The following is a 14760-nucleotide window of genomic DNA, read 5'->3' on the forward strand; positions in this document are numbered from 1 at the left end:
AATAGGTTAGTTAATTTTGGGTTATTTCCTTGTTCATATATTCTTATTTCTAATTTAATTGAAATTATTAAAAAATATTTTAAATTTTTATCATAATTTTTTCTCAATTCAGTTGCAATTAATCTAATTAACAAAACATTTAAAAATAACTTGGATTGTCTTTAAATATTTTATTAAAAAATAATATTTACAACTTAAAACCTGAGTGTATAGCTACAACTCCAAATGTAAGATTTTCATATACCACTTGTCGAAAACCAGCTTCTTCAACCATATTTTTAAATATATCCTGAAATATTCAATAATAAGTACTATAAAAATAATCACGTACAGTATTATCAAATTTATTAATAAATATGACATTAATAATATGACAGTGAAATACCTACCTTTAAGCTAAAAATTTTGTTGATACATACCTGACGTGGAAATTGTCGAATACTTTCAACTAAATATTGGTAGGGCTTCCATTGTTGTGCTACAAGCTGGCCTAATATTGGTATAACTTGAAAGCTATATTGATCATACATCCTAAAATCAAAAATAAAGAAAAAAAACATTTTATTGATCGGTATATTCGTTGTTGTCATTATTTACCATTGTGCTGCTGAATTTTCTAAATGACTAAATTCCAAACATAAAAACCTACCACCTGGCTGTAATACCCTATATGCTTCGTTTAAAACTTTATCAATATGTGTACAATTACGAATCCCAAAAGCAATAGTATAGGCATTAAATGTATTATCTTCAAACGGTAGGTGTTCAGCATTACCTAAACCACTTTACTTTTTTACTTATAATTAAGCACTTATTTTTATATCTACCTTCCTTCCAATCAATTAGATCAGAATTATGATGTAATGCTTTACTTCTGATCTGTCCCACATTTAGCATGTGACTATTAATATCTGTTACAGTAACATGGCAATTGTCTAATTTGTAATTCTGTACATAATTAATAAATCTAAAAGCTATATCTCCTGAAACAATACTGGGTGGTAGTTTTTTGAAAAATGGAAACAATTTTTGAAACAAAAATTATTTTACCTGTTCCTCCTGCTACATCCAATAATTTGGTGTTATTAGTTGGACTTAATTTTGAAATAAAATAGTCCTTCCAAAACCTATGTACTCCAAGGGACATAACATCATTCATTACATCATAGTCTTGTGCAACATTTTCAAAAACTTTATGAACTAAAAAGGTGATAATTTAATTTACGAAGTAATTTATATTATGAGCAATAACCTTTCTCTTGTTTTTGATCTTCCTCTACTACTTCAAATCCAAAATGCGTTTGTTTGTGTCTAGCACTTGCTTGAGATGTTAGGGATTTTACATTGAGCTTACAAAAACTTCGCTTAGAGTAAGCCAGCATTTTATAAGGTTTTAAAAACATATTTTAGTATAACTCTGGATGGAGGAATATAGCCTATAGCGCTTTACTATATTCGTATTCTAATTAATGGAGACTCTTATTTAAAATTAGTATGTTTATGTTTGATAAAAATAATCAAATCCATTAACCTATAATCATAAGTGGTGTCAATGGTGGTGTTTATTATTTTTTTTAGTTAATATCAGGGTGGCAACCTATGGTGGCAGCCACACTATCCTAAGATACGCCGTTTTTAGGATAGTGTGGCTGCACCCTCAGAGAATAGGTTCCGAATAGCCCTAGCAGCTCAGGCCGTTAAACTAAATTACTAGAGAATAGGTTAATTTAATGGCCTAAGCTACGGGACTATCCGGCCTGTTAACAGGGTACTACCAACCGATAATCTCAATAAATTAAAAAGTAAAATCAAAACAAATTATTTAAATTTTAGGCTCTAACTGGCCCACGACTGGCCGTCGAAACACGCGTGGGCATCGTGAAACAAGAAGAAGAAATTGTTTAAATTTATTTATTATGGGAGATCATATATAAATGAGGGTATATTTTTTAACCCCTGAGGGTGCAGCCCACAAGTGCAGCCACACTATCCTAAAAACGGCGTATCGGCGTAACGGCGTAATGACCTTGAATAGATTTCCAGTAATTCTATTGGCTGAAACATTCATCTGTCAGAAATTTTATCTGTCAAATTCATCTGTCAAAAATTTCAGCCAATAGAATTACTGGAAATCAATTCAAGGTCGTTACGCCGATACGCCGTTTTTAGGATAATGTGGATGCACCCTCAGGGTGCATCCACGTTATCCAGTGACAGATAAAATTTCTGACAGATGAATTTTTCCGCCAATAGAATTACTGGAAATCTATTCTAGGTCATTTCGCCGTTACGCCGATACGTCGTTTTTAGGATAGTGTGGATGCACCCTGAGGGTGCATCCACACCAATCCACACTATCCTAGAAACGGCGTAACGACCTTGAATAGATTTCCAGTAATTCTATTGGCTGAAAAATTCATCTGTCAAAAATTTCAGCCAATAGAATTACTGGGAATCTATTCAAGGTCGTTATGTTGTCTTTGTACGCCGTTTCTAGGATAGTTGTGGTTGGTGTGGATGCACCCTGACACCCAGGGTTCGGAAGTAGTTAATTAAGACGTAATTTACCTGATTAACTACGTGTAGTTTTTCTTCAGAAACTACATCTTTTCCCGTTCATTAACTACATGAAAACTACGTTAATAAATTATGTATTGATATTATGAATAATTTTCATTTGTATGAGGTGTCATAGAGATAATATGATGTAAATATTATATTTAAAGCCATATTTCTTCTGTTTTCTTAAATACATTATGTGTTTTTAAAGCTTCAACTTAATTATAACCTCACCTCAAACCTTTGATACAGTGCCTTCTATTAAAAGATCAGCCCACGGGCGAGATTTATGACGTCACGCTAGTTAGATATAACGGATTAATAAATATGTTGTAGAATACATGGAAAACATAATTATTCCTCAGATTTTTGGTTTGTATTTTAAAAATGATATAGTTTAAATGAAATATACATAATATACAGTTAATAACTACAACATATATACCTATTTATAGTAATAAATACTTTGGCAAATAAACTATGAACCATACAAATGCAGCAAATGTTTTACAATGTACAAATAATGTATAGGTACATAAGATAATGGGTAAAATGTAAATATATTTTAAATTTTGGGGTTTGAAAATCGATCTAATTTAACAAAAACATTTAATATCTACTAATAGTGATGTATTATTATTTGCATTCACAAAATTTATATGTATATTTTGCAAGTATCAATGTTCGAAAAAATTATATTTACAAATAATACAATATTATCTAAAAAAAGGCGTCAGCGATGGCTATGAACTGAAGATCGCTGGCATTTTATATGTTAAATTATTCTAAAATTTTTGATTTTCTTGGGATTTTTAGGTTCGGGAAAAACGCTGATTAAGTTTTCATTTGGGTTTTCATTATTTTTATTTGGTTTAAAAAAAACGTTTCGGCTAACTATAGCCTTCACAGTGTTGTGTCATATGAGAAAAATAGTGTCGAATATAATCCAAAAATTACATATACAATATAATTCACACCTCATAATGTTTACTGCAATTAATAAACTAATATAAACTTATCAAAAGATGACCACATATTTTTTAAAATTATTATTCTTAACACTAAAATTATCTACATTGACTATGGAGTACGCAGTAAACATTATGTGCGTGGTGTGAATATTTTATATGCAATTTTTGGATTATATTCGACACTATTTTTTCATATGACACAACACTGATGGAGGCTATAATGTTAGCCGAACCGTTCTTTTAAACCAAATAAAAATAATGAAAAACCAAATGAAAAAATCAATCAGCGTTTTTCCTGAACCTAAATTCCAAGAAAATCAAAAAAATTTAGAATATTTAGAATCAAGGTTCAAGAATATCAAATTTTCCAAGATTGTAAAATTCTAGTTAATTATTTTATGTGTACAGTTATTTAGGGAATGTCATCGATGTTCATTTCCAAGCCAACTAGACGCCGATTTTTTTCGATGATACGGTATAATTCTTACGTAAAATGTAAATAACATTAGACCAATTAAAACAAAGAAATATGAATTTCTTAGTATTTTTAGTAACACCTTTATTCTTAAAACTTAATTTTGTATTATGCAAATATACCAATTTTATTGTTATTTTATTCATATTGTATTCAGCTATCACTTAAATATTTGATATTAATTTGGTATTATAAATAATCAATACTATTCATTAAAAATTACTGAACAAATATATGTTATGCTTAACATACATTATATATTATCAAACAAAAACACATTCTTCTTTTAAACTGTATCAGTCTTGGCTTTACAAAAATCTTTTTTAAAATTTGAACTCAAAATAATAATCTTTTTCATGATCTCTAATACACATATTCTTTATTTTTCCCTAGTTCATAATACCTACTTACGTGTTTGAATCTATCGAAGCTGAACCAGCAACACTTGGAGTGGAGATTCCACAATATGAATAAAATAAACATAATTGTCCAGTTTTCATTAATACCATCATGGGAGAATATTATTTTTAAATTTATTAAAGATATTTTCAATAAAATTCTCTTGATTTATAACTCGTACCCACTTTTCTTGCTCTTCCGGACACTTTAGGCTGCCTAGTATAATAACTATCCTTAGTAACTATCCTTTCCACCAGGAACACAACAAAGATGAGGCATAGCACCAATAACACACTCCACTTAAGCTTTATTGATGAATTGTTAGAGTCTTAAAAACACACACAAAAATCACGATAAGTAAAAATGTATGGGCACTTTTAGGTTAAATCACTTGCACAACGTGTAATTTTTAAAATTTCTATTTTTTTATGCGAAACCGAGAGTGACCATATATCTGGTAGTAGTTTATGTCACTTCAACACCAAAATAATTAGTTTTTTGCACTACAATAATAAATAATACCAAAAATCAAAGAGTTAAAACCAAAAATCAACCGACAAAATATGAAACGAAATCTAACCCAATATCTAAGTATGTACAGCTGATGAAGTAAACAAAAGTCCGCCCGTAGGCTGATCTTTTAATAGAAGGCACTGTTTGATATTTGAAAGTTACATACATACGTTACCTAAACTACACCCTCTACATCAACTACATTAACTATATGTAATGTAGTTTATGTAGTTTCTAAATGTAACATGTAGTTTTCCGAACCCTGCTGACACCATCTGACAATCTGACACTGACGTTTATAGTTTATATCATTGTTATTGTAGGAGTATTGTAAATTAATTATTTTTATTATCTAATTAATCTTCATTAGAATAAAAACGGGCAGTTTTTTATTTGTAGATATATATGTAAACAAACAAAGCTATTAAAATTAGTAACAATAAATTTCAAAGTGACCAAGCTAGTGATTTAAATATGTCGGGACACCAATACATAAAATCTACGAATCCCTTTGATGATGATTATGATGTAGATGACGAGACATTCTTAAAAAATTCCAGATGGCAACCTAACCAGAATAAATTTGATGCACAAGTAAGGCTAATATTTTTTATTTGAATAAATGTAATTCCTTCAAAACTCGTTTTTTACTACCAGGTTCAGAGTTTTCAAGAGCGTAAACGACAAATCGAGGAGAATACGATTCGGAGTACTGAACAAAGTTTAAATATTTTAAGAGACTCTGAACAAATAGGAATAGCTACAGCCGAAGAACTGATGCGCCAGCGAGAGAAATTAGAGAAAACAGATAAACAATTGGACGATATTAATAATACTTTAAGATTTTCTCAAAAGCACATCAACGGAATTAAATCGGTTTTTAGTAGTTTAAAGAACTATATGTCAGGCAGGAACGATAAGAGCCCAACAACATCAAGTAGCACTCCTAGTACTGTAAAGGTTAGTATAATCATAGTTCAAAATGTGAATATTATAGATACCTACTACTTGATTTAATCTTTTTGCTAAATGTACAACACCACCTATAATATGAAAAAAAAAATTCTTGAAATACCTATAAAATATTTCATTTTATTTCCTAATTTATTTCAATTTTTTCTTATACATCGACTACCATCTACTATTTTAATAAAGCTGTAAAACTTGCTTATTTTTAAGAATGGTTTCATTTCATAATATATTATACAGGGTGGCGCACCTCATTCGCCTCGGTTGATTATACGAAAACGCAAAGATGTAGAAACAAAATATTTTATGGGTATTATGTGGGCAGGTAATGTGGACAATTTAAAATTATTTTGAAATGTACAGGGTGTTTCAGAACTAAGATCTATACTAAAGTTATATTTTTTCTTATGGAACACCCAGTATTTTATTTCATTTTTGGATTCTTTGGCCCAAAAAAAAGTATTTATTATAAAGGTTAAATATGTTTAAAATCCTTGGTTTTTGAGATATTTAAAGATATTTAAATTTACATGCCACAATAGAATAGATTATTAACACCCTGTACATTACTTTTCAGAATTAATTCTTGTGCTGAATTTAAAGGTAGAAAAATAAACTTTACAGAAAAATGTTATTCCTCCCTTAGATGTATACAGGGGTATCAAAAATTGCTGGTCCATTTTAAATATTTATTTTACGTAAAAACTTCGTTATTTCAAATACAACACTATGTATTTTTTTAAATAAGTCGAAGCAGATTTAAATGCTCTTTCAAACTATATTAGGGTTTCCTATACCTATCTTGCTCAGATTTTGAATAAAAAGCGATTTTTCAATAAAATTGTAATCAAGATGGCTAGTGTTGTCATGGCAAGTTTCTACTGACAGTTAGTAGCTATTTTCAAAATTGAAGTTAGTTTATGGACTTATTTAAATTTATACCAGTTTACTTTTATTTAACTTACCTACAATAGTTTAATAAATAATATTTACTAAATAAATTTATTATTCTATCAAGAAAAACGAATAAGTACCTAGTTCTTTGAATTATTTTACGATTACTTGTAGATATATAGATTTCCTATAAAAGAGCCAATTACGGCAAATTCATTTTCTTCACTTCCAACGACAGGTTTCTGCCTAATAGGTTTTTTATAAACCCACTACCATCTTTGCAAAATGGGACAAAAAGTTTTTCAAAGAAAGGCTTATCTGGAAGATTCCTATTTGGATATCTTTGAGCATAAGCCCTTGAGGCTAAGCATCTATTCTTTCCGCCAGCAGATACTGCTTTATTTTTCTTGATAAAGTAATGAACATTTACTTATTAAACTATTGTAGGTAAATTTAAGTAAACTGTTATAAATTATAAATAATAATGTCCATAAACTAATGTCGACTTTGAAAATAGTTACTAACTGTCACTAGAAAATTGCCATGGCGACACCAGCCATCTTGATTGCAATTTTATTAAAAATCACTTTTTATTCAAAATCTGAGCTAGATAGGTATAGGAAACCCTAACATAGTTTGAAAGAGCATTTGAATCTGCTTCGATTTATTTAAAAAAAATATAGGGTGTTGTATTTGAAATAACGAAGTTTTTATATAAAATATATCCTTAAAATAGATCAGCAACTTTTGATAGCCCTGTATAAATTTAAGGAACCAATACCATTTTTCAGTAAAGTTTATTTCTCTACCTTTAAACTCAGCATAAGAATTACTTCTGAAAAGTAATGTACAGAGTGTTAATAGTCTTATTCTATTGTAGCATGTAAATTTAAATATCTTTAAATATCTCAAAAACTAAATATTTTAAACATATTTAACCCTTATAATAAATGCCTTTTTTTGGGCCCAAAAATCCAAAAATGAAATAAAATACCGGGTGTTCCATAAGAAAATATATAACTTTAGTATGGATCTTAGTTCTGAAACACCCTGTACATTTCAAAATAATTCTAAATTGTGCACATTGTCTCCCCATATGTACCCATAACATATTTTGTTTCTACGTCTTTCCGTTTTCGTATAGTCAACCGAGGTGAATGAGGTGCGCCACCCTGTATATATTCAAAAATTTTCTTTAGGAATCAGTCTCTAACACCAATCTTCAGGAAAAGTTACAAACATATGATCGTTTTAATGAGCACCCTTCAACAAGACTTAGAGGGAGTGATTATAATGCTTTGCAAACGCAATCTTACAGTTCTGGAAGTAAGGATTTTAGTGCAAAACTGGATGCAAACTTACAGGAGATGTGCAGCAATATTTCACGGTAAATTTATGGTTAGAATCAAGATGCACTTACTACTGGTATTCTACATAAAGAACCAAATTTTGTTGTTTCAGAATTCATTAAAATCATTAAATATTTCTTCTACTCTATAAAGTCATTACTAACAGGAATATAAAATAATTTTTTTTAACCATTTTGTGGCCAAAAATGGTAATAGATTTGAAATTCTGAACTTGTAGAAATAAAGAAAAACTTTTAATACTAAGTGTAAATTAAAGACACATAAATCTATCTACAAAGAAATGATATTGTTACAAAAAATATATTAATGACCTCACATTCGTCATGTTTCAGAATATAGAAAAAACCATATAACCGAACTTGTGGAGATAAAGAAAAACTTTTAATACTAACTGTAAATTAAAGACATAAATATATCTATGAAAGAAATGATATTGTTACAAAAAATATACTAATGACCCCACATTCATCATGTTTTTAAAAATTCTTCAAGGTGAATATAAAAAAACCCAGATTCACCCTGTAGAATGTTAACACTTTATTTTGTCGTAGTTTTAAATTATTTTTAATTTTTGGTAATTGAGTATTTCTTATGAAAGAAAGTGTTTTCAGTGAAGTTTTATTGTGTACTACAATTATTACTGGTATAAAATATTTTTAATGCCACACCCTGTATATGAGAAGTTTATTAGAGAACTTTTGTTTGGATATCAAAAATATATAAACTTTCTTTTTAAAGGTTTTGTTTAAATTTGATGAAAATATGTAAAGATACAATACAATAAAAAAAAACGGCGTCAGAGGTGGCTCGAAAATGAAGATTACTGACATTTTATATGTAAAATATGGTGAAGAACTTCTTATCTACAAGGTGTCCCCTTTAAAAAAATAGATATAAAAATAATAGATAAAATAAATAGTTTTTACCAGTAACTAACAGGGGTCTGACAGTGTGTCATATTTTGGTAATTGGCAATAAATCTTTAATATAAAAACGTTAAATTTCATTTTTTACGTTGTCAATAAATGTTGGTAGTTATTTAAATTGTTATAAAAATATATACAATTCTTATAAAAATAGATAAGTTATAATAATAATTATTTAATAACACAAACATCCGATACGCTACTGAAGCAGGTAAGTCAAATTGTAGTCAGTATCATCACAGATTATACAGATTATAATCTTTGTTTTTTCTTTATTGTTTTTCGTGGTTCCAATTTTCGGAATCGGGCACTAGTTAGGTGACTAGTTTGCGCACATAGCACGCCCACTTGTGGCCTCTAAAATTGTGCACAGCGCCTGACCGGCACAGTTATTAGAGAGATATCGGAAAACCGAATAGCGTCATCCAGTATTTACGCGTACCTTATCATGGTTACGATATGCGCGAGTCAATTTTTAACGCAACACCCGCTAATAACGTTACCGCCTGACGTAATTTGCGGATCAATTACACCAAGCGCTATTTCTAAATAACCTCTGATAACGTTTAAAAATTGCTTAATTGGGCATGTGCGGGTATTTGACAACCGGAGCCGGCCGGCGAGATCTTTTATTTTAAGTTATGTTTGAATTGTTTTGAATTATTGCTTTAGTTTTATTAGGTAATTTGATATTTAAGTAGCTGGGATTAGTTTTAATTAAATAAATATGACCCAAAATATGGATTCCACCTCTTCCAATACTAAAAAACCTACAAAGAGTCTTAGGTTTACAGCAGATGACGACTTAGCCCTTCTAAGAGAATTTGTTGCTTGTTGCCCTAAACCCACTGGCAGACGTTGAACAATAAAGTACTGGAAATAAGCACTTTAGCCCTTTAGTTTTAAAATACCTAGTAAACAAAACAATTTCAAAGTTTTAAATTCAAAGTTAGGTTAAGTTTAAATAGCGGACGCGACGCGATCAGAATTCTTTCCGATCCGATAACTATAAATGAAGAGAGTTAATACCACCTCACGTAAAGGAAATAACACCTGGTCTTATTAATGTCCATCGTTATTATTATTTTTTTTTAATTTTATAAATAAAATACAGTGTGTTGCATACAAGAAACTTTATTTTATATAAGGACATGTATGAAATACCTATAAAACATTGGAAACCGACGTTATGCCACGATCCACGATGGTTTTTGCAGTTCACAGTTCACAGCACAGCTTTTTAAGTTTTTAATGCCACTTTTTCACAATTATCACCCGTTGGAGTAAATAAAACTTGAATTAAACTCAAAGATAGCAATAATTACTTTGAAAATCGACGCTATAAACACTTTTCGGAATTTCTTTAACGAGAGCAGTTTATATTTTGAAAGACTTTATGATTTTGAAGATTCTGACTTTGACAAGAGAAAATTATTTCTGTTTTTGTTTGCCGTTGTTCTAAGCGACCGCTATAGCAGCGCCAGATCGCGTATAACGGTCGCGACCTAAAATTTTTACGGGCTTTCCAATCTAAACTTGTTGCATTTATCTATGTGTTTGACGATTTATTTGAATCGTCAAACACAACTGCCAAGGACCCCTATTCTAGGTCCCCATCTCCGTCTACCATGCATAAATACATGTATAGCAGTATACTCTTTCGTTAATCTTTTTATTCAAACTAGATTCCCATCACTAACCTGCTTAGGGCATACCAGTAGTACCAGTGTATCATGGTTACCATGTAGTTACAGTAGCAATGCTATGGAGGCTAGAAGGAGGAGGCGAATCGACAATGGGCATATTTGAAATTTCTGTCCCTACTTTAAAGCAAGTTTCTCGGTTTGACACCATGAGGCACTGTAAGTGGGTTAGATTGATCATTTGCATTGTTCGAATACGATTTAACTGTGTTTTTACTAGTTTTTTTAAATTTATAGTTATTTTATTGAACTATTAGCAATGTAACAATGAGTGTGATTAAAAAAACCCTATATAATAGATCTTGCTTCGTACCTGGCTGTATAAGTGGGACTTACAGTGGAAAAAAGGCAAATAAAGAACGGGGTGAAGGAAACCCAAGCATTTTCAAAGGTCCTAATGTAAGTGGTATAACTATTTATTTAAAAAAAATATGGATAGATGTTAAGAAAAACATTCAAATTATATACTATTAGTGTACAGATTAATTTCAAAGTCAAATTAATAGAGAATATAGCCTAAAATCAACATCTGCGTAACATAACCTAGGAGGCCTTGTTATAAAATAAAAATAATTTACCACTAGCCAGGTGGCTAAAATTAACAATGATAACACTGATTAAAGGGTGCAACAGTAGTGTTCATCTTCACTTTCCATTGAAGTTATTCCTGATAAAATACTTTTAATTTTCGTGATTCAGTATCTGTCAATTGCGGTAAAACCACTACTAGTTTGTTACGAAAGTTTTTAATGTTTATTAAAATTATATCACACTGAACTGCATGTAAACATATCAATTTCAAATGTTTTTATGAAAAACTATTAATAAATCACTAACACAATCACACCGTAAACTATTTAATTCGCATTTGTCATCAAGAAACAATTACTGTTTACATCAAATCAAAGGTTGAACTGGTGATATTTGTTGCGGGAAATTCTATCTTTTTGTACAACAGTTATAGGGAAGATTTATTTTAGCAGCTTATATTTTTCTTCGGTCGTGTATGCACTAAAAAGAACCATATAATGAAACAATTTTATAATAACAACTTAGAAAAAGAATATCTAACACCGGCATCTGATATAACCTAACTTCTAACTTACTTTTCAAACTCAAATTTAAGGTTTTGTATTCACAATTTTAGCCACGCACATTGTTCAATTAGAAAAAAAACACGTTTCTAAAAGCTAAATCTGGTAAAAATATGCCCAAATATTAACTGAACTCTATAATTTATAACAAAATAGTAATTCTTGCCATAAGAAGCTGTGTATTTCTCCATCTGTCGGATCGCATGCGCTCCTAACGGCGATTTTCGAACTTCATTTAGATCTCAAAAACTGGGCCCATAATTTTTGCGTTCGGCTCGCCTCCTCCTTCTAGCCTCCATAAGCAATGCACAATATTTAACTCAGCGCCATGTTTTAGGTTAAAAGGTTTGGCAAGCGAACTGGGTGAAGAGATTGACAGTCAAAATGATCTGATAGAGAATATTACGAATAAAACAGAACAGGCCGACCTAAGTATTCAAAAACAAAATAAGGACATGACACGAATCCTAAGAAAATAATATTTGAATAATTAATATTTAAAGTTTTTTCTGGTCTAAAAAATAATCTAAATATTTCAGCTGTACCTATTTTATGGATTGTGCTTTGGTATATTAAATATAAGGAGATATTTGATGTAGTTCATGTTATAGTGTTAAGTGTACTCATTTTAAATCGTGTAGATAGAATTTAGTTCCTTGTATTTTGTTATGTAAAAATGTAAATTTGCAGTATTTATATCCTACTCAAAATATATTTACGTACTTTATAAAAATAAAACAAAATTGTATATAATTTATTTTTATTATAAAAAATGTATTTTCAATTAAAATGTACAAATAAGAATTCTTTTGATTTTTATAATAAAATTGTCATAATGTATGTAATATCTAATATTCAAGACAAGAAGACATATAAAAGACTAAATTTTATTGCTTCATATTTAATGGTTTCAATAAATTAATCGGCACGTCAACCAAAAATTGTAAAAAGCCAATAAAAAGCAAACTTGTAAATTTAGCCAATCCAAGAAGAGGTTCCAAACTAGTGACAGTTGTATGTCATTTTAATTCACAAGTAAAGCCCCGTTCTCAGAACTGCGTCGTGTCGACAGCGACACTGATTGACACTTCATACAACCAATGGGAGCTGTACTAAATTTAAAATTGACAGCTGTTTGAATTTTGTACAAATCTGATTGGTTCTTTTGTCGTGTCGCTGGCGACAGTCGCAGTTCTGAGAACGGGGCTTAAAGCCCTGTTCTCAGACAACGTCTGAAACGTTTTCTGCAAAAAAATGACGTAGATTTTGAAGCGTTTTTTTTACATCCAGATATTTTTGGAATTTTCTGTCATTTTGTGGATTATTCCCTGATTCATTGGACAGACTATTAGCAGGACACAGTTTATGAATACAGAGTGACTAATACTAATAAAACTGATCAGGTTTCCTTTATGAGATTTTCACTCTACCTTTTTTACAACGTTAATAATATATTAACGTATAAAAATTATATAAATCACCGTGTACAGGGTGTCCCATTTTGGTTGAAATCATACCGTATCTCCGTTATTGGTGAAGATAGAAGGGTCCGGTTTGCACAAACTTGTGCCACTTTCTTGTCAAACGGAAGACACCGTAAACAAAATTTTCATAGCCCTCTTCGTTTCTGAGCTACAAGGTCTTTTTGAAAATTTTGCAATTTGAGATACCCCCTATATCTCTGTTATTGTTAAAGGTATCGAGAAGGTGAAAACTGTTTATTGTAGAACTTTTCTGTCTTTTAAGTCTGTTATTCTACGAAAAAATATTTTTAAAGATATGAACTAAAGTTATGTTTTCTTAAATGGAACACCCTGTATATTTATAAATTATATAATCTGGCTTGCCATAGGCTTCTCAAAAATATATATTACTCTATATTTATTTTCGCTATTTACTACAATATTTAAAAAAATATTAAAAGTTCTTATTTATTAGTAGGCCATGATTGATAATAAAAGAAACCAAAGGATTATTAAAAGTTTACTGCTATCTGTCTTTTGTTTTATTTTGGGAGCCACTTATAAATTCTTTAGATATTAGGGAAACTTAACTCTCTACCGCTCTTTGTACATCTTGGAAGCACAGTTTAAAGAATATTTGGAAGCTATCGCATCGGAACTTTTAAATATTCATTTACCTAATTTATGTGAAATCTACTTTCAGCAAAGATGGCTCCCCCCTCACAACCTACAACGAAAATACTAGAATTTTGTTAAATTATTATTTCTCATATCAATGAATTTGAACTAATGCAATGTACTCATATGATGGCCCCCTGATTCCCGGATTTGTCCGTTCTCGATTTCTGATTTTGGGGATTTTTGAGATATGAAATATATCGTGGCAACTAACACAATGTAGTACACATGGAAAATGCGGTAATAATGCAAGCTTTTAGATATTTGCAAACCCATCCCGTTATAATAAATTTTGTTATAAAAAAAGAAAAATATTTTCAGAGATTCAGTGGTAACAGTTCAAAAGTAAAATATATCAATTCCAAATAAAATTTTAATATGTGTATTTGTATTTTAGTAAATACCATTTTGATTTTTTGTTATTTATCACGGCCCACTAATAAGAAAATTATATATTGTAAATATTGCAGTAAATAGTGAAAATAAATATAGAGTGATATACAGGTTGTTAATTCGTTTATTACTCGCGGCAAGAGCTTTATGGTTGAAATATGGCAACCTCGGCCCGTTCGTCGATAGACGACGCGACGGGACGGGAGTCGGCAGAAAACCCTATAAGTGCATGCGTTCTCAATAGGCAGTGGTGCCATTCTGTTCCCCTATAAGTAACTGTCGAGTTAACAACCTGTATATTTTCGAGAAGCACATAGCAAGGCGGATCATATGATTTATAAATATACAGTATT

At 30.3% G+C, this 14760-nt stretch overlaps 2 protein-coding genes across 2 annotated transcripts; one reads left to right on the forward strand and one right to left on the reverse strand.

Moving 5' to 3' along the window:
- Positions 1–46: 46 nt before the first annotated feature.
- On the reverse strand, positions 47–1661 carry LOC115875960 (2-methoxy-6-polyprenyl-1,4-benzoquinol methylase, mitochondrial). The gene is made up of 6 exons (XM_030891574.1): positions 1253–1661; positions 1051–1200; positions 828–983; positions 598–775; positions 420–531; positions 47–289 (listed from the first exon to the last, which is right to left on the reverse strand). The coding sequence occupies exons 1-6, from the start codon at positions 1401–1403 to the stop codon at positions 188–190; spliced, it is 849 nt and encodes a 282-aa protein (XP_030747434.1). The 5' UTR covers positions 1404–1661; the 3' UTR covers positions 47–187.
- Positions 1662–5145: 3484 nt separating this feature from the next.
- LOC115875963 (synaptosomal-associated protein 29) lies at positions 5146–12677 on the forward strand. Its single transcript, XM_030891576.1, has 4 exons — positions 5146–5511; positions 5575–5877; positions 7980–8167; positions 12211–12677. Exons 1-4 carry the CDS (start codon positions 5392–5394, stop codon positions 12350–12352), a joined length of 753 nt encoding a protein of 250 aa, XP_030747436.1. The 5' UTR covers positions 5146–5391; the 3' UTR covers positions 12353–12677.
- Positions 12678–14760: the final 2083 nt, after the last annotated feature.

Source organism: Sitophilus oryzae, unplaced genomic scaffold (assembly GCF_002938485.1).
Source record: "Sitophilus oryzae breed Bouriz unplaced genomic scaffold, Soryzae_2.0 scaffold_1396_pilon_pilon, whole genome shotgun sequence".
In the NCBI taxonomy this organism is placed as follows: Eukaryota; Metazoa; Arthropoda; class Insecta; order Coleoptera; family Curculionidae; genus Sitophilus; species Sitophilus oryzae.